This window comes from Takifugu flavidus, chromosome 4 (genome assembly GCF_003711565.1).
Source record: "Takifugu flavidus isolate HTHZ2018 chromosome 4, ASM371156v2, whole genome shotgun sequence".
Taxonomy (NCBI): Eukaryota; Metazoa; Chordata; class Actinopteri; order Tetraodontiformes; family Tetraodontidae; genus Takifugu; species Takifugu flavidus.
In genome coordinates this window covers 15383971-15403239 of record NC_079523.1, presented here as the reverse complement: position 1 = coordinate 15403239, position 19269 = coordinate 15383971, and the positions used below count along the sequence as shown (strand labels likewise).

General features: G+C 45.3%; 3 protein-coding genes across 12 annotated transcripts in view; 1 reads left to right on the top strand and 2 right to left on the bottom strand.

Moving 5' to 3' along the window:
• Positions 1–5859, bottom strand: part of cadpsa (Ca2+-dependent activator protein for secretion a) — a 70002-nt gene extending 64143 nt beyond the window's left edge. For 3 of the 4 annotated variants that reach the window (XM_057030370.1, XM_057030373.1, XM_057030374.1), the window contains exon 1: positions 5149–5728. In XM_057030370.1, the coding sequence (XP_056886350.1) occupies positions 5149–5517 (369 nt within the window). In that variant the 5' untranslated portion in view covers positions 5518–5728. The other variant, XM_057030371.1, reaches the window with a different exon arrangement.
• Positions 5860–8765: 2906 nt separating this feature from the next.
• Positions 8766–12735, top strand: ldlrad2 (low density lipoprotein receptor class A domain containing 2). 7 transcript variants are annotated; one of them, XM_057030387.1, is made up of 5 exons: positions 8766–8998; positions 10493–10978; positions 11068–11217; positions 11294–11431; positions 11691–12735. In XM_057030387.1, exons 1-5 carry the CDS (start codon positions 8929–8931, stop codon positions 11987–11989), a joined length of 1143 nt encoding a protein of 380 aa, XP_056886367.1. In that variant the 5' UTR covers positions 8766–8928; the 3' UTR covers positions 11990–12735. The 7 variants fall into 7 exon arrangements, 6 of the variants coding, with proteins under 6 accessions (XP_056886367.1, XP_056886371.1, XP_056886370.1 ...); XM_057030391.1 differs by lacking the exon at positions 11691–12735 and adding an exon at positions 11495–11684 and having other exon boundaries at positions 8767–8998; positions 11291–11431; XM_057030390.1 differs by having other exon boundaries at positions 8768–9035; positions 10671–10978; positions 11291–11431.
• Positions 12736–15462: 2727 nt separating this feature from the next.
• g0s2 (G0/G1 switch 2) lies at positions 15463–16481 on the bottom strand. Its single transcript, XM_057030392.1, has 2 exons — positions 16323–16481; positions 15463–16241 (listed from the first exon to the last, which is right to left on the bottom strand). Exon 2 carries the CDS (start codon positions 16193–16195, stop codon positions 15836–15838), a length of 360 nt encoding a protein of 119 aa, XP_056886372.1. The 5' UTR covers positions 16196–16241; positions 16323–16481; the 3' UTR covers positions 15463–15835.
• Between the last annotated feature and the right edge of the window lie 2788 nt (positions 16482–19269).

The window sequence follows — 19269 nt, the reverse complement described above, 5'->3', positions numbered from 1 at the left end:
AGGTTTTAAGTCTGATCTTAAAAGTAGTGATGGAGTCAGCCTCCCGTACCTGGACAGGGAGCTGGTTCCATAGCAGGGGCGCCTGGTAGCTAAATGCACGCCCCCCCAGTCTACTCCTAGAAACTCTGGGAACCACAAGTAGACCAGCATTCTGAGAGCGGAGCGGTCTATTGGGCTGGTAAGGTATCACTAGCTCCTCCAGGTAGGATGGGGCTAGGCCTCTGAGGACCTTGTAGGTCAAAAGAGGATTTTAAAAATTATTCTAAATTTAACGGGCAGCCAATGAAGAGACGCCATTACAGGAGTTATGTGATCTCTTTTGTCAATACCTGTCAGAACTCTGGCTGCAGCATTTTGGATCAGCTGGAGGCTTCTAAAAGAGTTGTTTGGACACCCTGATAATAAAGAATTACAATAGTCCAGCCTAGAAGTAACAAAAGCATGAATTAACTTTTCAGCATCATGCTGCGTCAGTAGGTTCCTAATCTTTGTGATGTTCCTCAGGTGAAAAAAGGCACTTCTAGAGACTAATTTAATGTGTGAGTTGAAGGAGAGATTTTGATCAAAAGTTACTCCAAGATTCCTCACAGAGAGACTAGATGTTAATGAGATACCATCTAGAGTGATCATGTGATCTAATCTGTCCCTGAGAGGTTCAGGACCAAACACCATGACCTCAATTTTTCCTGAGTTAAGGAGAAGGAAATTTGAAGACATCCAGGACTTTGTGTCTCTAAGACAGGTCTGAAGCTTCACTAACTTCTCTGTCTCCATTAACGTCAAAGAACAGTTTTAAAAACAATTATTCTGAGGCATTTAAACAAACTACAACTCTGAATCATGAATTATCTTAAACAACAAGCCTCCATGAACACTGTGAAAAGCAAAAGAACCCAGTGAGGAGCCTGCAGCAGGTCAACATCATGAGCACTATGTGAACATCATCTCAACAAGTTTCAGTTGTGACCCAGAGCCCAAATATCACAAATACTGCACAGGTTCCGACTGCACCCATCAAAATTAATCAATCCATGACAACACATTTGAACGTGCCACTGGTAGAGGAAGGCTGTCGGCCTACACACACACACACACACACACGCACACAAATATGGCACCAATAAAGATGATGATGAGGAGGAGGATGATGTGGATGCCATTTTCAACAGTGCAGATTTATATGAAGACCCTCCAGTTTAATTACACTCGCTGCACCTGTGTGTGTGTGTGTGGTGTGTGTGTGTGTGTTGTGTGTGTGTGTGTGTGTGTGTGTGTGTGTGCGTGCGTGTGTGTTTGTGGTCATCTTCATTAGATGCTAAAGCCCACTCCTCATTAATTATGCAAATAGTGGATCCAGTACAGGCAAGCAACAGTTCCTGAAGCCTTTGATGATGAACTCTAAAAGGTTCCCTTCTCTTTTTTCAGAGATCATCATCCCGATTGTACCCAGATCCGCTCCTTGGTCAGTCAAAAGGTGAGAAAAGGTGAAGCTCAGGCTGTTTAAGCCTTCTGGCTTTAAACCTGTCCAATCGTAACGGAGTTGGAAGAAAACAAAATTCAGTCCTGAGAGGTCACAGGCAGAACTGTTTAAATCATGTGGATCATTATTTTTCTTTGAAGCAACAAACTTGTCTCTTTCTTCTCACTCCAAAATCTCTCTACATCCAGATCATAGAAGAATTCACTATAACATCAACTCCATATTTCTGTAACTTCAGCAACATCTCAACAGATTTCGACAAGAACTTACTGAGGCAGTGGAATGATGCCGGGTCTGGTGCCGCCAGAGCTACAGGTATCCAGGAATTTCAGTCTAACGGGGCTCTCGGGCCATGGTTCTGGCAGGCAGACGGTTAGACCGTGTCAGTACTTCAGTACTATAATGAGGCCCTTGGGTTAGCATTAGCAGAGGTTAATGAAGCTAATGAAGTGGGCTACAGGGGTCTGGTCAGCTCCATCTCCACAGCTCCATACACTGTAGAATAAACCAATTCAGGAGACACCTCAAAAACTTTCACAACTTGTACAACTCCCCAGGATCAGCCCCCCTGGATGGTTGTTCCCTTTAAGGCCTAATTGGAAACATAATGCAAAAATGATAATGAGTGGAGTTGAGCAGCAGATCGAGGGAGGAAAAGCGGGCTCATTTACTCACTATTGTGATGCATTAAATAAGCAGATGTGCTGATTGTGTTTGGAGAGCATCACCTAGGCATCACGTCCTCCCCGGATTAATCAGCAGAACAAAACAACTTCAAATGAAAAAGAAGCAGAAAAGTCTTTATACCAGCTGGTAGAAAAACAGCCAGAAAACACATGACAAGCAACAATAATGACAACACAAGCTACACTACAAGATGTTCCATTTGTTGTGTAGCTCATATATGTAGCGTATATATAGAACCATGGAGGTGTCAGGTTCCCTTCTACCTGTAATAAGTCTGCAATCCTGCACAGCAGTGGTAGGCGGAGCTTAGGCGGTTGCATTTTTACACCTTTCTAAAGGGACACAATCATCTAACTTAAGTCTGAGAGGTGCAGAAAGGACAAGAGCCTCAGCTTTCCATCTTTTTCAGCCCACATGACCTTGGCGCTGTGCAGCAACGCACACTTCCTGGCTAATGTCTTTGAGAACGCGTACGAGCTCAAGTGCGATCAGACCGAAAATGTCAAATTAGACCTTCTGTCTCTGTTTCCACTCAGGAACTTCCTAAAGTAGCAGAACTGTGACTTTTAGATTTAAATTGATGAATTATTGTATCAAGTACATCAGGCAAAGGTAGATAACGTTTCAGTGATGGGCCTTATAGGGGACCATAACTCTTGGTCTACACCTACAGAGAGCAGCTAGTTGAGATCCCTGTCGAGGCTCCATTTCTAATCAGCTGTGGAGGAGGGCAGCACCCTAAAGGTCTTCGGAGCACCACCTCACCTGGCCTGTGAACATGGCATCCGTGGTCAAGAGGATGCAGCAGCAATACTTCCAGCGCCTATCCATAGCCAGGAACCTCATCAGTGGTCCCTCACACCCCCTACTGTGGACCATTCCCCCTGCTGAGGTTCTGCAGTACTCTCTATAGGACCACCAGGTTCTACCAGCAGGTAAAACTGCTCACATTACAATATCCTGCAGAGTACTCTCATATATCAGGCAATAACCACCAACTGGTCAGCTAATTCAGACAGGATAAGAAATAGCGACCAATTGCACATAAACAGCTTTTATTTTCTCACTGCTGCTATATTTAGATTTACAGGACCTTCAACACATATCAACACTGCTGCAGATTTCCACCTTTTTGTTTTTTCTATCCCTTTTACTTTCGAAGGTTTTACTAAAACACTGTTTTTACACCTAAACATGTCACCTCCCTGTCTCTGCCAAGACCACATCTGATTTTATACCTGAATATAACAGTGTAAATTCAGTCTTGATACACATATATATTAATGGATACATTTGCAACTCTGTTATGTACATTTTACACCCTAAGGCTGTGCTGAGCAAGGGCAAATTAAATTCCACTGAGCCTGACAGCAACAGACAGCTATAGCCACACTGTCGCCATAGTTACAGCCTTTCATTGACTGTTGGAGAGCAGAACGCCTTTTCATAGTAAAACACTGTCCACCTGCACTTTACAACGCACAGGGGAGAGAAACCACAGCAGACGGAGCTGAACATTCCCCACAAACATCTTCTCCAGTCTGCTGAATCAGTGTCAGGATGGCTGGTCATCAACCTTTTTCAGCACTTGATTTTCAGAGGTGAGCTGGTGACACCTATTACCATGGTGCCGTGTCGACCATGATGGGTGGGTGATAATGAGAGCTGCCAGACAGACGTCCAGCTGTCTTTCAGGCCTGTCCTGTCCATCTGTCCTCTATCTCACATGACACCTCAGTTTGCCTTATTCACGGAAGCAGCAACAGCAGAGCAGCAACAGCAGCAGCAGCAACAGAGCTGCAAATGGAGACGATTCCGTTGCCACCTCATGTTTGAAAGCTTCCTGTCACTGAGCTGGAACAGGCAGATCATTAGCCAAATAAAAGCTCCCATTAATATTTTTGTGGTCTGAAACACTTTAAGAATATCTGCACATGCTGCTCAGAGGATGAGCATCAAGCCAGCTGACCTCCTCCCTGACAGTCTAATTAGTGGCTGACGGTGATGTGAGGTTGGTATGTGCACTACTCCTGATGTTATCGGCACAACATTAATCATGGCCTTTTCTACAGTCAATGCTCTGTCTGGTAGAAACAACAGAATGCTTCACAATATTTCTGAACATGTTTGGAAAAGCTTCAATCACTAACTCAGTTTCAGTTCAGTCAAGTAAGGTTGGGTGAGTACACCTCTTCTTTCCCCACACCACTGTTAGAGCACAGTCATAGTGCAGTTCAGGTGTGAATGCCTGGTTATCAATGCAGAGGCACTAATGCAGCAGTTCTCATGTGAGGGAACAGGCAGAGATTACAGCTGTGACGGTGGAGGAGGTCACAGGATAACCCCTTCCCTTCAAACCTGCTTTACAAAACAAATGCACCTGTTGGCCAACATCCTCACAACTTCTAATGACTGTTGGAGACTTAAGACCTGGTTTAAAACTTGAGGTTACATCTGGTTCAGGGTTGGGATCAGGGGGTGGTTGGGATGCAGCGTTAGGGCATAGAGCTGGGTAATGTATTATGTCTATGAAAGTCTTTACCAATATGGAAGCACAAGGATGTGCATGTGTGTGTGTGTGTGTGTGTGTGTGTGTGTGTGTGTGTGTGTTTGAATAGGAGTTCAGAGAGATGAAGTGGATATTACTGACACACCTGTTTCTCTGCTTGCGTTTTGCTCTTTGTTGTGGGCCAGCAGAAAGCCCAGCGGGGCCCGGGCCTCTGAGCCTGACCTCTTATCTCACTTGAGTCGAGGGATGAAAGAGCTGTAACTTGGACAGCAAAAGTCTAGCCAGGCCTTTTCTGCACCAGCGGAGGTATCTGAGGAACCTGCCTGTGGATCAGGGTTAGGGTTCTCCTTACACTTTGATCACCACAACCATGTGGTGATCAAGCGGTGGACTGCAGTCACGTCTGATGGTGGATGCAACAGTTGCTATCAGGGCTGACTTAGGCACCCCCATCCCCAACCCCCCAGCTTACCTTTTGTTGCCTCCTGGCCATGTCAGTCGGTTGCTTTGCGTTGAAAGGATAAGCGATGCAGCGCATGACGAACACATACAGCTGGAGTCGCTTCTTCTTCTCATCTTCCTCCCGCTGCATCTTTTCCAGATCCTCCTTTTCCTTGTCGCTCGATACCGAGGGGCTGGGGCTGGAAGGTCGGACTCCTCCACACCCGTGGGCACGGGGCCGGAGCGCCCCGCCGACGTCGCTGCGGCCCCCGCCGCCGCCGTCGGCGGCTCGGCCCGGGGATAGTCGTGATCCTCCGAGGCTCTTCTGAGACGGCACTTCTTTGTGCTCAACCGCCACTATCTCATCTCCTTCTTCCTCACTGGAAGACGGATCCAACATGCTGAGTCTCTCCCCGGAGGTGAAACTGGAAAGTGAAGATGCGGATCTACAGTGTCAGTGCTCCGGGGAGGAAAGAGACGAAGAGAGTCGAAAATGCCTGATGAGATCCCGTCAGATCAGCCTCGACCTGCGGACAAGGAAGGAAAAATCGAATCGAAAACTGTTCTCAAGTCGCTTGTTGAATTGTTGCCAAGCAGCCGCAACGGGAGGGATTTACCCGACGTAAAAGGGGAGGGGTCGCTGGAGGAAGAGGAGGAGGAGGAGGGAGGTGGTGGGGGGCGTTCCAACTCGGTCGACTGATGCTCCGCGATCACTATGATCCGACTGGGAATCACAAGACACCTGATGATCCAGCTGACATCACGAGGCCGGAAAGTGAACAGGTGGTCGACTTTCACAATAAAAGGGCCGATTTATCTATCTATCTATCTATCTATCTATCTATCTATCTATCTATCTATCTATCTATCTATCTATCTATCTATCTATCTATCTATCTATCTATCTATCTATCTATCTATAATCCAAACTCTTTTGTTAGAAGATTCATTTTTAAAGAGTATAAGAACATTTCAGGCGACTTGTTTCCCAGGGTTTTGCTCTGTTAAAATATTTCTGGTGTCCTCTTTGAAACGTCTTAAGTTTGGATATGGGCAAATAAGGTTGATTTGGAGATCATGTCCAAGGTAGTTTTCTATGTCAACTGGACTGGGTTTCTTCTCTTTCTTCCGACCAACGACCCTGCTAACGACTCTCAGGTGACCACCCAGATCATTAGCATGCAGATGGTCCACAGGGGCTATATATTTTCAAGCTCTCTCCCCAGCGATTTCAGACCGGAAGAAGCCTTCTGGATAGAAGGCGAAACGTCTTCAAGAGAAGAAACCCAGTCCAGTTGACATAGAAAACTACCTTGGATACAATGACCTGGATGATTGAGAATCTACACGGACAATTTGGAGATGATGGTTCCCAGTCTAGCTGTGACCTGTCCAGACTGGCTTCCTGACTGCCGGCAGGCAAAGACCATCATAAAGTCATAACTATCACATCCATTTGTCAAAATTTATAGCAAGTGTCAATGAAATATTTTTTAAACCATAAAACTCATCCGAGGATTAGTTACCATGGTGATTTAACAATTTAGACATGTGGACTCAGATTCAGATACTTTACTGACCATTAATCTCACTTTATAGTAATCCTCCCTAGCTGCGCCACATCTGTTGCTATGGCGATGTATTCCTGTAGCGGTAACCACAGCTCCTGCTGCTCAGGCCTGCATGAACCAGGCAAGCAACTCTGACTGACCTGAGGCTGTCTTAGTGGATCTCCTGGTGTTGGGTTTGAAGTCCTACCAGAGACCAGACTAATTTGTGTTGGATGAGAGGAATCTGATGCCGCTGACACACCAGAGAAGCACCTCAGCTGAGGGAATACTGAATAAATGCTGATTCTGCAGTGGAGACCAACATATATATTCTGTTAGGACAAGTCTGGACAAGTCAGCAGCTCCTCAATCCACACAGACATGGAGAGAAGTTCCACACAGCAAAACCTCTGGCCCACAGGGCATTCCAAGCCATGATCTCCTTGCCCAGAGAAGGCCTGATGGGTGCAGATGCTCACAGGTCTGTATTGTCTTCAGATGTAACCTAAATCCACCAGTGCAACAGAGTGGGTCTTGTTTGTCCCTTTCCAAGCTCTTCTCCTTCAGTGCTGACTGGAGATGTTGTCCATTATCCTTTCTAGAGACCTCTGTAGGATTGAGAGAGGAGCTGGGGTGAGCCTGTTTTGCTCCCCTCCTCTGATGAGTATAATGATGAAGTGTGCACACCGGAGGAGTGTTGTTATGGGTGGAGGGACTTGTGTTCTCTGTTGGCTCAACACAGACCATCTTTCCAACTCTGACCACCTTGCTCTCAATAATGCTGCTCCATCCTCAAGATATCAAGCAATCTGCTCTGAGACAACACTCAAGAGACAAGAAAACTGCACGTTTAGAAGTACTGCTGCATCCTGTTTTCATGTCCATGAAGGTCCTGATAGTTGTCTGATAAAGTCAGAGCTTATCCTCTTCTCGTCACCTTACCATACGCTTTAAGGAGTTGTGAATTATAATCACAATAATCAAGGATGATTTTTCATTGTTCCACTAAACAACCTGTATTACTACATTTGTGTTTACTCTTTACATATTTTTATTGTTTTTCCATTTATGAGTGTTTCCACCAGATTAATGAAATATTTGTGTCATCCATGAAATTGACCAATTTGAACCACCCGAATACTTTATCCAGGTTGCTGATAGAGATTAAACAATTCAAGGCTCAATACTGACCCCTTAGGGACACCACAAGCAACGTCCAGCTACCCAGAGCAATGATAACTCTTTCAGTCCAGGACCAGTCCCCCGGTCCCACAGAGTTCCGGTTGATTGAATAGAGTGTTATGGTTGATTGTATCGAAGGCTTTTTATGAGATCTTATTGCTCTTGTTTTTCTTGTCGGTTTCAACTGCGGTTTCCTTAATTGATCCCATTTTGGCCTTTGGTGTCTTAACGAACCTTTTCTGTCTTCAGCCCTTATAGGCCCTGACATTCACTTTGACTTTTGTTTGTACCTGCCAGTCTGTAGAGCTAAATAAAGTCTGCTTTCAAAATCTGCAGCAGTTTTTCCGAATTTTTATAGCAGCCATGTTGCTAAACTGTTGACAGGTAGCCTCGTTGGCTGAGATCGTCTAGCAGCAGATTTATTTGAGCACCGTAAACAGTCAGTTGAAGGTTCTTCAAAGGAAACTAGAGCCTGCAGCAGAACCTCACAGGCCTGCACTTTACTTTGCCGCCAGAAGGGGGAGATGCAAAGGTTTCAACTTAAGAAAAAGTTGCTCCGGGCAACAGAATCATGGAGGTAATGTCAGCTGAAATAAATGATAATCTGAAAAATGAGAACATTCAGAACGACGGTGAATGTTTCTGAATGAGAGAGATTCAAAGATGAGGCTCCCAAAGACGCGCAAGAACCCACATTTAGGACCTTTAATGCTTCAATAAAGAGAAGACTACAGTTATTCTAGAAAAAGTTAAGAATAAAGTAAATAAAAAATTAAATTAAATTAAATAATAAATTCTTCTTTCTTTCCGTAGCTCAATTTTAACTGGGAGATAAGTTACGCTTTTTTCAACATTTTGCTTGGCTGCTATTGGTCAGCTCGGTCGTTGTCGTTGAGACTGACCACGTGGTGAGATGACAGCAGGGTGGATATAGTCGGAGCGCGAGACTGCTGATGGACCACAATCCTCTTTCTGATGTGCGACGGGATGTGACCCGCGGACGGACCGTCATAATGGTTCTGATGAGCGGAGCGTGACGAGACAGAGACGGACCGGAGCGGAGCGGACGGGCCGCCGTGATGAAGCTGCAGGGGTTCAGGCTGCTCCTCATGCTCTCCCTCACACAGCACTGCTCCGCCATTGAAACCGGTAAGACCGGACCAGAACCGGCGGAAGAACCCGACAGGCGAGGCAGATTAATAATTATTATTAACAACAAGAAAATAAATGTTTTACCCTTATCCTGAATAAGAAAATAAAGCAGGTGTGGGCCACCATTTCATTAAAAAATATAGACCTGACTGAAGCTCCGTCCATCACCTAGGAGGAAGTTTGGAACTTCAGTCAACGGATCATGAGGCAAATATTCCATTATCTGACATTTATAAACATAAAAAGTGGTTTACTGATTCTTCAATGAACAAGGAAAACATACTTTTGAAAAGAATACATTAAAAAAAAAAAAAAAGTTTTTAATACAAACTGTGAACCTAAAATAACCTAAATATTTATGACATTTTGCTTCACTCGATCAAACTAAATCATCTCCAAAATACAAATCTGGTTGTATTTTAATATTCAAAAAAGACAAAACTTAAAAGCTAAAAAGCAGAAACACCATTGTGTAAGACCAGCAGTGGTGAGCTGAAGACGTTTGAGGGCCGAGGCCAGCTCCCAGCAGGGCCCCCATCACACGGTAGTACAGTTTATCTGATGGAAAGGCAACAAACGTGGCCTTTATTTTACTCTTGATGCTCATTTATTCTATTCTGTCTATATTGTTTGTGTCATGTGTTATAACCAAGTTACAGCTATGTTATTGCCATGTTGTAGCGTGTGTAATGCTAACATGGATAGAGACATTTGTTAGTACCCTTCTCCCACGCACACTCACACACACACACACACGCTCCTCCCCATTCTCCACTCTTTCTAGTGGATAATGGATAGAGACATTTGTTAGTACCCCTCTCCCATGCACACTCACACACACACACACACACACACACACACACACACGCTCCTTCCCATTATCCACTCTTTCAAGTAGTGTTTAATTTCACTGTGTTTAACTAGAGTTGAAGTTCCAGCCTTTACTGGCTCTGGTTGCCCTTGGGTCACCCGTCTTTAGTCCCATCGCCCCTGTGGTGTTTTGTGTCCTCGTGCAGAGGGGATGAGTATTTTCCCACCAACAGGAGCTCCCAGACTCGGGGACATTCCTGGAAGTCAGTGTGGGTAAGATCTTGTGGTCTCTCAGGCAACAGAGCTTATAAACTCCTGGGGTGCTTGTAAATTTTCTCATTATTTGGCCCCAGAAGGAGGGGGTGTTGGGCAACGCTTTGGGTTAGGACTTTTACCAAATCCATATCTGCTCAATAATCTGGTCTTCTGCATCCCTGTAACCTTCATGTCTTTAGCTAGCTTAGCCGAATGAGTAAAAAACCACCTACATCAAATCGGTGAATTACACCAGTGCAGTTTTACAGTATTTTTTCCAAATGATAGATGTTGCCTGGACAACAGGAATTAACCTGCCAATCTGGACAGGACGTGATACACATCTTTGTGATCGCCATAAACTTGGCTTGAAATCCATGCTTTGTAGCCACAGTGCTAGTTATTCTATCTGTTTTGTGTTTCTAGCGAATGTGGTGGATTTTTGTGGACAGACAATCAGGGGTGATGGCATGATTGTCAACTCGCACCTGGAGTCCAAGAAGTACTACTTTGTGACCATGGGGACTGACTGCCACCTCACCATGCAGGCCAGTTCCCCGAAAGACAAGGTCCAGTTTCACTTCCGTTTCTTCCTGGTCTACAGTTTGCTACGAGTGGCCCCCCTCAGCCCGGCTCCTGTCTTCCCAGAGTCCCCCTGGGGTTCAGCCTCTCTCAACCCCAGACTTGAGTCCACGTCTGGTGAAGGCTCGAGTGACCCTTGTCACGCTGGGTCTTACGTCCAGTTCTATGATGGGCGAGATAGGAGCTCACCTTCTCTTGGGCCGCCTCTGTGTGGTAAGAGTCCACCCCGGCCAGTACTGTCAACAGGAAATTACCTGACCTTAAGGCTGGTGACTCGGGGAACGCAACCAAGAGTTGATTTTGTGGGTGACTTCACCTCCTTCAGACTAGGTATGACGGAATCAGACCTGATTTTCAGTTTGAATCCCTCACAGATGTTTTTATCAGTCCTCCTATCCCTCAACCCCTGTGTCTGTCAGGCTTTAACCAATCAGAGTGCAGTGGTGAGCCATACTTTAACTGCAGGAATGGGAAGTGTATCCCTCTTAGTCTGGTCTGTGATGATAAAGGCATCGACAACTGTGGTGATGGAAGTGACCTGGAGGAAAATCTGACCACGGGATGCAAAGGTCTGCCTATTGCTGCAGAAGAACAACCTAGCATATGCTTGCCTTTTTTCATTGACCCTAATCCTTCTTGTAGCAGGTCAACTTTTACCTCCTGAGCCTCCTGCAGAAGATGTGAGCCCACCCCCACCCACTGCTGATGCGCCCACTGTGCCGCCGCCTTTACGTATGAACTGTGACACGCAGGAGAGCACCCCGGGCCACGTTTCCACTACAGGTCAGTGGCCTCTTAAATCTACTCTGCCTCTAAACTACCTTAGTTATGACAGTTACCCTACAGTGGACTGGCGACTCATCCAGTGCTTAGACCTTCAGGCCATCCAGTGGACAGATGAGTCCCACCACAGCACCCAAAATCTAAAACTGAGAGCAAAAATATGTACGAGCAACATTCACAGTTGTGCTCATTGATATTAGAGACGCAGTATGGCTCAGTTGAACAAAGTTTGTTTGTAAGGTGCTCCTTTTATCTTCAGATTCTTCCACAGCTCTTTCATTGCTGATTCTCTACATCCTTCTGGGTGTGGTGGCAGGCAGTTTGGTGCTCTGCTGGTGCTGCTGGTCACCAGGCTGGTTCCTGTGGCGTGTTGGCATCTGCCGCTTCATGAGTTGCTGCAACTCAGCTTGTGCATCGTGCCACCTGTGTGCCCGCAGCTGCACTCAGAGCAAGGACCACCGTCTGGCCAAGGTCTCGCCACACACACTGGTCAACAGGACCTCCGCCTGTGCCACGGAGCATGGTGTTGATCAGAATGTCACCCTGTCCACTGTTTAGAAGATTCGGTTTGGTTCAAAAAAGAACCATTTGCTAATTAGGTGCCGAATATGCAGTGGCAGTTAACTCAATTCAATACGCATTCACCACCAGCGTTTGAGCATATCTATTAACTTGTAGGCTACATCTGCACAGCTCAAGCACCTGAAGCAGCCAAAAAAGAGAAATGAATTTCAAAGTTGTCTCATCCCTTTAAAGAGGCAGCACCACCTCAACAGATGCGGGAGATGAGGGGAAGGCAACAACTGTGTCATTTAGCCTACACTCTGATTCTTTTAACTGTGCTAACATCTCATCTGAAGGTGTAGCAGGGTAGCAGGTGACTGCAAGCAAGCAAAACATCCCGTTTTAATCTGCCCGGATGAATATTCTGAAGCCAAACTGATTCTTCACAAGAGCAACAATATCCACCTGTGCAGCCCAAAAGACCATAACAGAGAATGTTGTCACTGTCAAACAACACTTGGCGAGACATACTCACCCTGACCACAGCTGTCCTCACCGGGGGGACATTCCTTCAGGCTTTCTCCTCTCGTCCAAGTCAGCTGCTGAGACAACCAAGTCTTTGACTTATTTTTTATGTAAATGAGTACTAATGGACAGGCAGTGGTGAATTAATATTTTTACGAAACTGTCTGAAGTATTTCCAAATACCACACTGTCATTTGGGATGTTAGATTAGCTTTGGTCCAACAGGACAAATGTACCTTTATTTTGTTGAAATAAAAGTTTCACTGTCACACAAACCCCCACTACTGATTCCTGAGGCAGGCTGAGAGCCTTTGGATTGACAAACCTGAATCAAAACCACAGCAACCTTCACATTGGTGTTCTGGGTCTTCTCATGGTGTCTTGATAGGTTTGATGCTGAGTGGATCAATGGGTGTGTGGGGGTGAGTGTGTGTGTTCCACCCATTCAACCTTGGGAGGATAAAGGTTGTGTAGCTGTAGAGGCTCTCTGAACTTTGTTCTGTAACTTTTGTCGGAAAGTTCCACAGATCTCTTCTCCACCTGAACTGGTGTCCACTGACAGACTTAAACACTTCCAAGAAACGTGGCTCTGACCTCCAGGTTGCCGGGCTGCACTGGTGTGAAATGCACAGTCAGTCACATGCATCACCTACCAAACACACAGTGTACAGTATAGGCATGCAAATGGGCCAGAACGTGCGTCATAATGGGAAGGTCACAGCTTGGACAGGATGTCAGACCTTTCTCACAAGTTAACTGGTCAAACATGATTTAGGTCATCATGAAAAATTCTCCCCTGTAAGCTCCAGTTAAATGAAATGTAAAACAAAGCCCAAGATAGAAGGTTAGCATGTTATCCAGACAGCTAAAGCATAAGGATACATCCCGGGAAAACCATGATCTGCACCTTCCTTTTCAGCCTGCTCCTGTCCAGCTTTCAGGCAGCAGCTTTGGCATCTGGACACCTGTTTTTGTCAGGGTGAGTCTGCTGAACTCATCCTGTATCGTGATTATACGAAAAACATTCTTTTTTATAAGCAAACATTGGACCCGACTACTGGGAAACCCACAAACTTACAAAGAACCACAGCAACAGACCAAACACATAAAAGAAACAAATTCCACCGAAACAAATGAAAAAGCTGATCTTCTGATGCTGAGGCCTGCTGCTCCTGCAGGAGCTCATTGGTACTCCTTTACTCTTCTGCCCTGGGGCAGGATCGTGGCGGCCCCCGGGATGGTTGGGTGTGCATGTAATCCACATTACTTCTGCATTACACACCCACCCACATGCTCATTAGCATTAACACGCACCACATCTGTACATACAGAGAAATACACATGACCATGACTGACCTATGTGGTGATTGACCTGTCTGGTATAAATGCAGATTTTGTTGACTTTGTCTGTTTTTGGTTTTAGTGCTCATGAATTTGTTTCATTTTAACGTGATGTGCGCTTGTATTATGCTTCGCTACATATGGAGTGATATGTATACACACGTCTGTATGTCTACAGGTGTATTAGCATATATGCTTATGTATATAGCATTAATGCTGCCCCTGGTGGCCGATCCTTCCCAGAATGGTTGTTATCTAACTTTAAAGACACTTTTCCACGTATCCAGGACATTGGTAGCACAACATTCACTGATAACATTAATAAATAATAAAGCAGGATGTTGGCACATGTGTCTCACAGCCAGGAGGCTCTGGCTCAGCCTCAGTCGCCTCAAGCTGTTTGTGTTGCTAGTATCCAACGGCAACCTTTCAGGTCAAATCCCTTTTCGTCAGAAAGAGGAGAGATATTTGTCATCAGGATTTCTATGACCAACCCCCTAAACCCCGGGGATAGACGGGGAAGCAGCTTTGACACCAGATGATCGTTGTTTGGACGTGCTCATGTTTGTCCAGCTTTTATATCCCAACTATATAAACTCACTTGGTCACGTGCATTCTACCACCACCTGGTGGAAATTTACTGCTTAACTGTGTAGCTAATGTCCCAACACACAAGTGTTAAACATCAAATAATCATTTAATATCAATGTAAAATGTAATATTTTGCATCTTTGTGAGATGTTTTATTCACTTATTTGCTCAGACTAAAAAAGAGGCAATGTCTTGCAACAGTAGGCTCATGAGCGCTCTCCTATTTGCTTGTTTGCCACGGTAACATAGTCACACATAAACAATAATAAGTTGTGTGTCTGATGAACAGCTCAGCTGCTGATCATGGAACAGTTTGAAGGCTCACAGATTCTCATGATGTTACATCAGTGCTGTGAGAGCTGCTCTGTCTCTGACAGGTCAAAGGTCATGTGTTAAGTCCTCACACAGATAATTACTCAAACTATTCTTAGACCACATAGCAGCGTGTTGACTTTTGCTCTGCCCACGTGTGCATGTGTGCAGCTATGCTGTCTTTTTGTGGCTACGCTATCTGAGCAGGCCACGTCACCCTGACAACCCTTCAAAAGCTGCAGCCTTCACAGCCCTGTGCATGTCCTGGGTCAAGAAAGAGTCAGTCTCCAAACAGGGGAGCGAGTGAAGTCAATCACGACCATGGTGTTCTTCACACATTATTCGTTCATGCAGCTCATGGCTAATATCATGAGTTGGGGTGCACCTGAGCAAGGCACCAAATCCCCAGTGCTCCCACATGTGTTCTGACTGGTGTGTAAAGGGTTAAATGAAGAAATTGGCTGTCCCTAAGTGTGTATGTTCAAATACCAAGAGTGATTTATATTATATTATATTATATTATATTATATTATATTATATTATATTATATTATATATATTATATTATATTATATTATATTATTTGTCTTATCTTCTTAAATGCTTTATCTCTTCTGAGGTCACAGGAAGGGGACACATATGGGTGACGGCAGGTTCACCCATGGGTGTTGAGTTCACCGTAGACCCCTATATGAGCATTTGTGGGTTCGGTACCTTGGGTGTGTGTGTGTGTGTGTGTGTTTAAACAGCACCCAGGGGTTTGTTCTATTCCTTTATGTTTATTACATTTAGACACATAATTTGATTCCACTTGCTTACTGAGCTGTAAAAAACAACCATAATAAATAACAAAACTTCATATTTACAACATTTGCATTTTGTTCACTCATGCGCTGATGGAACTGATATACCCCCTACAGACAGCAGGTAGCGCTACACAGCAGCGCCCCAAAGTCAGAGTGCTGCCTTCAGTGGCTTTCCATGCTCAAATGAAGGGCTCAGCTCTGCTGCCACTCCAGGTTTCTTTTGGACAGTGACGAAAGGCATTGTGGCAGAACAGAGCGGAGCGTTGGCCAACAAAGATCTTCACCTCAGAGCAGGAGCCATTTCCTGACGTAAGTTTCAACTCAGTCTAGGATGCGTGCAGCCGATTGGCTGAGATGCGCTGACTAGGTCCCTGCATTTTGGAGATGATCACAGGTGTACGAGCCATCTCCTCCTTCTCCTCTTCCTCCTTCTTTTCCTCCTTCTCCGTCATGCTGTGCTGCAGCTCTGCCTCCACAGTTCTTTGTCTCCGTGACAACAAAAGGTCGATATCTGCATCCGTCATCCCACCAGAAGAGAAGGGGTGGCACATGGTCTCGACCAGGCCAAGGACTGTTCCCAGGAGTGCCAACACTGAGCCCACCAGGTAGACCTTCAACAGGCCCCGACTGGGCTTCTGGCTCACCATCTCTATGACGAAGGGCACCAGCTCCTCTAAAGTTTCCATCGTCCTCCGTCTCTTATCCAAGTACAGCTCAAGTTGACTCAGCAAGCTTTGTGAAGAGAACAGAAGGTCAACCTGTGGACATGCGGAGTCCCTGTGGTGTAAAGACTGTTGTAAGAAAAGAACTTACTGTCCTGCTGTTGCGTGTCTGCACGTCTTGCTGTTCTGCCGTCAGTAGAAAGATCAAACCTCTGCTGGCTCGCTCTGGTTTTTTATAAGCTTGCTTTGGCCCCGCCCAACAGCCACTACTGAATATTCACAAAGATCTGAGAACTGTGAGGAGGGAAACCTTTGACCCCACCAAGCGTCCATAACTTTCACTCGTCTCCGTACAGAGACGCTGACATTACAGTCACTGTTTATTCAAAATCTTACATGTCAGAAATGTGTCAGAAATAATATGTATCAGAAATCAGTCAGAAAACAGCACATTGGTTCCAGGTGACGGAATTTTCAGCTCTCCACTCTGCAGCTGTGGTCCTCATCTTGTCCAAGCAGCCCACCAGGGAGGTGGGGGATGGTCAGTCCAGGCCTTCACAAACTGGAACAAAGGTTAGTCTGTGCAGAGGGACTGGCAACACCCTAACCATCTGTCACAACAGGGCATAATTGTCCCTCACCATCAGTGGTCAGTTTCCAGGCAGGTGAATCAGGACTTTTCCCTGTCAATCACAGACAAAATTAGGGGAAAGGTTGTGTCAACCCAGTTACCCCAGGCATGCGGTCACATCATGATCACGTACATATTGGTAACACGTGATAAGTAACAGGGAACAGCACGGTACGAGTGCTTAGCACGGTACGAGTGTTTACAAGTATGTTCTGATTAGGTTAGCTAATGATGGTGTCAGTGCTAATCAGCAGGTGTAATCATGAGTAAGAGGTGGTCTCTGTCCACCTCAGGAACCCAAGTGAGGTTAGAAAGTCAAAACAAGGCATCCCGGTGCTCCTGTTGATTCAGAGTTGATGTAGTAAGAACATTGGAGGGGACTTTTTATTGCATTGTAGCAATGCAACACAACCATCATCATTCGACAAGACCACACAAAAATCGTCCTCCGGTGTCGGATGTTCAGCAGCTATAATAAAATGTAATTGATTCTTTACTTCATAGTTAGGACAGTAAGAACAAGCTTTAAATAAACTTCAGAACAAGCAGAACATCTGCAGCCCGTGACTTTGTGGAAAAAGGTTTTGTTTTTAGTAAGAGTGTTTTTTACAATGTCCAGCTACCTGAGGGGACACTCCGACCTATGTGGGAGTGTCTGAAGGTTTGCTGCTCATTTAAAGGCTAATCATCCAGAAAACCCAGGACATGAAAGCTCAGTGGCCTGACAACATGTCCTCAGCAGTGCCCATCAGCCAGCTATGCAGGACTAAACACCACAGTGGTGCAAAAGCAAAAACACGCAAAACTCCAAAACAGTTGTCAGAGAAAAGTGGCAAATTAACGTTACAGCAGACGAACACCAGGCCGCTGTAATGTTCAATAGAGATGAACATAAACTCTTACAAATCCAGGTTTTTAGTGCCACTACTATGGCACTAAACTATGGCGCTCTTCTATAATATTGTAAACGACTAGAGCCAAGTATTTAAAAGAGACATAAGGGATAATGTTACTTATCGTGCTCCTCTCTAAACATCTCGCTAACTTTAATCTGGGCCTCCCTATCTCGAGTCTGTCAGCGCCCCCTAGTGGCTTGGTGAAGGCTGAACGTGGATAGTGTGTGACTGAAGTTCTCCGTGTTGTGGTCTCATTGTCAGAAAACACAAACTGATGCGCCAATGATCACCTTTGCTCAGGGTCGTTCAGGGAAACCTTCCAGTAGAATACAGTAAAGTGCCCATTGTGGTGCCCCATTAATGGGGCAACAGGCATAAAGAGCCCTGTCTGTTGACTTAACAGGGTACAAGACATGTGGTCCTTTCCCAGCACCTGCTATAGTGCCCTGCCGGAACCTCTCGGTTGCCTGGGAACAGATCTAAATTCTGACCTGTGATTGGAATATGCCATATGTGGATCTGCCCATCAGAGAGTGGGAAGGTCATGTGATGACCAGGTTTAAAATAAACTCTTGTCTCTGTTCATCAGCCTGAAAATGTGAAGACTTGGTCTGATTGGTTGATCTGGAACTACTTCATATTTAAAGAGTTCTTATCAACTCCTCTGAGAGGGTTTTACCACTTGATTGCACTGATCAGAAAGCCTTCACCTCGCTGTCAGCCCAGACAAGCCAGACTGCTGGGAGGTGTTCCATCACAGTTCCTCTGCACAACAGCCCAAGGCATGAACAGCGAGACCGTGCATGTCTACATGTGCATGTTGCCTGAGTCACATGACACACCCAGGACATGCACTGAGTCAGCGTGTCTGCAGACCAACCCAGGGGGAAAAGACTCACACACATTAACTTCCATCTTTGTCCGGAATCTTATGGACCTAACTCCCCCCAGTTCCCTGATCCGGACCTAGCTGAACCTGTGACCTGATCTCATCCTTCAGACCAAACCAAAATGTCTTCACTGTGATAGTATAATGTGCATTTTGGAGACATGCAGACAAAGACACAAATGCATACATATTCCTCCTACTTCCAACTTTGTGAGGACTTTCATAATGCGTGACTTGACTTTGAACTCTAACCCTGACCATCCCAAAGAACCCCCTTGACTCTGACCCCTGACCCCTGACCCTTACCCAGTTCTATCCTCAACCTTAAAATCAGGGTTAAACCCTCAAAACGTCTTTTGAAAATGTCAGGAGCAGCAAAAATGTACCCACTTCCCAAAACTGTCCTCAATGCTGTATCCTTCCTCTGAACTGACAACTGTCAATCAAACCCTAAAATGATTCAACAACAGCAGAAAACACACAAAAATCCTCTTTTCTTTATACTTTTTCCTGAGAAGAAAAGAAGTTTGAGTTGATGAACTGAAACATTGAGGAAAACTGTGTAATGTTTAGAGTTGTTGAAACAAAAGTTAATATTGACACTGCAGGAACGCTTACATAAAGATTTCAGAATCAGATATTTGATGATGGACTTCAAACAGACAAATAAATGACTGGTTAT

Excerpts from the sequence above, each read along its gene's own strand:
- ldlrad2 (XM_057030386.1), top strand. The coding sequence starts at position 8,929 with ATGAAGCTGCAGGGGTTCAGGCTGCTCCTCATGCTCTCCCTCACACAG. Across the intron at positions 8,999-10,492 it reads CTGCTCCGCCATTGAAACCG|CGAATGTGGTGGATTTTTGT; the intron begins GTAAGACCGGAC and ends TTGTGTTTCTAG. Across the intron at positions 11,218-11,290 it reads TCTGACCACGGGATGCAAAG|CAGGTCAACTTTTACCTCCT; the intron begins GTCTGCCTATTG and ends TCCTTCTTGTAG.
- g0s2 (XM_057030392.1), bottom strand. The coding sequence starts at position 16,195 with ATGGAAACTTTAGAGGAGCTGGTGCCCTTCGTCATAGAGATGGTGAGC.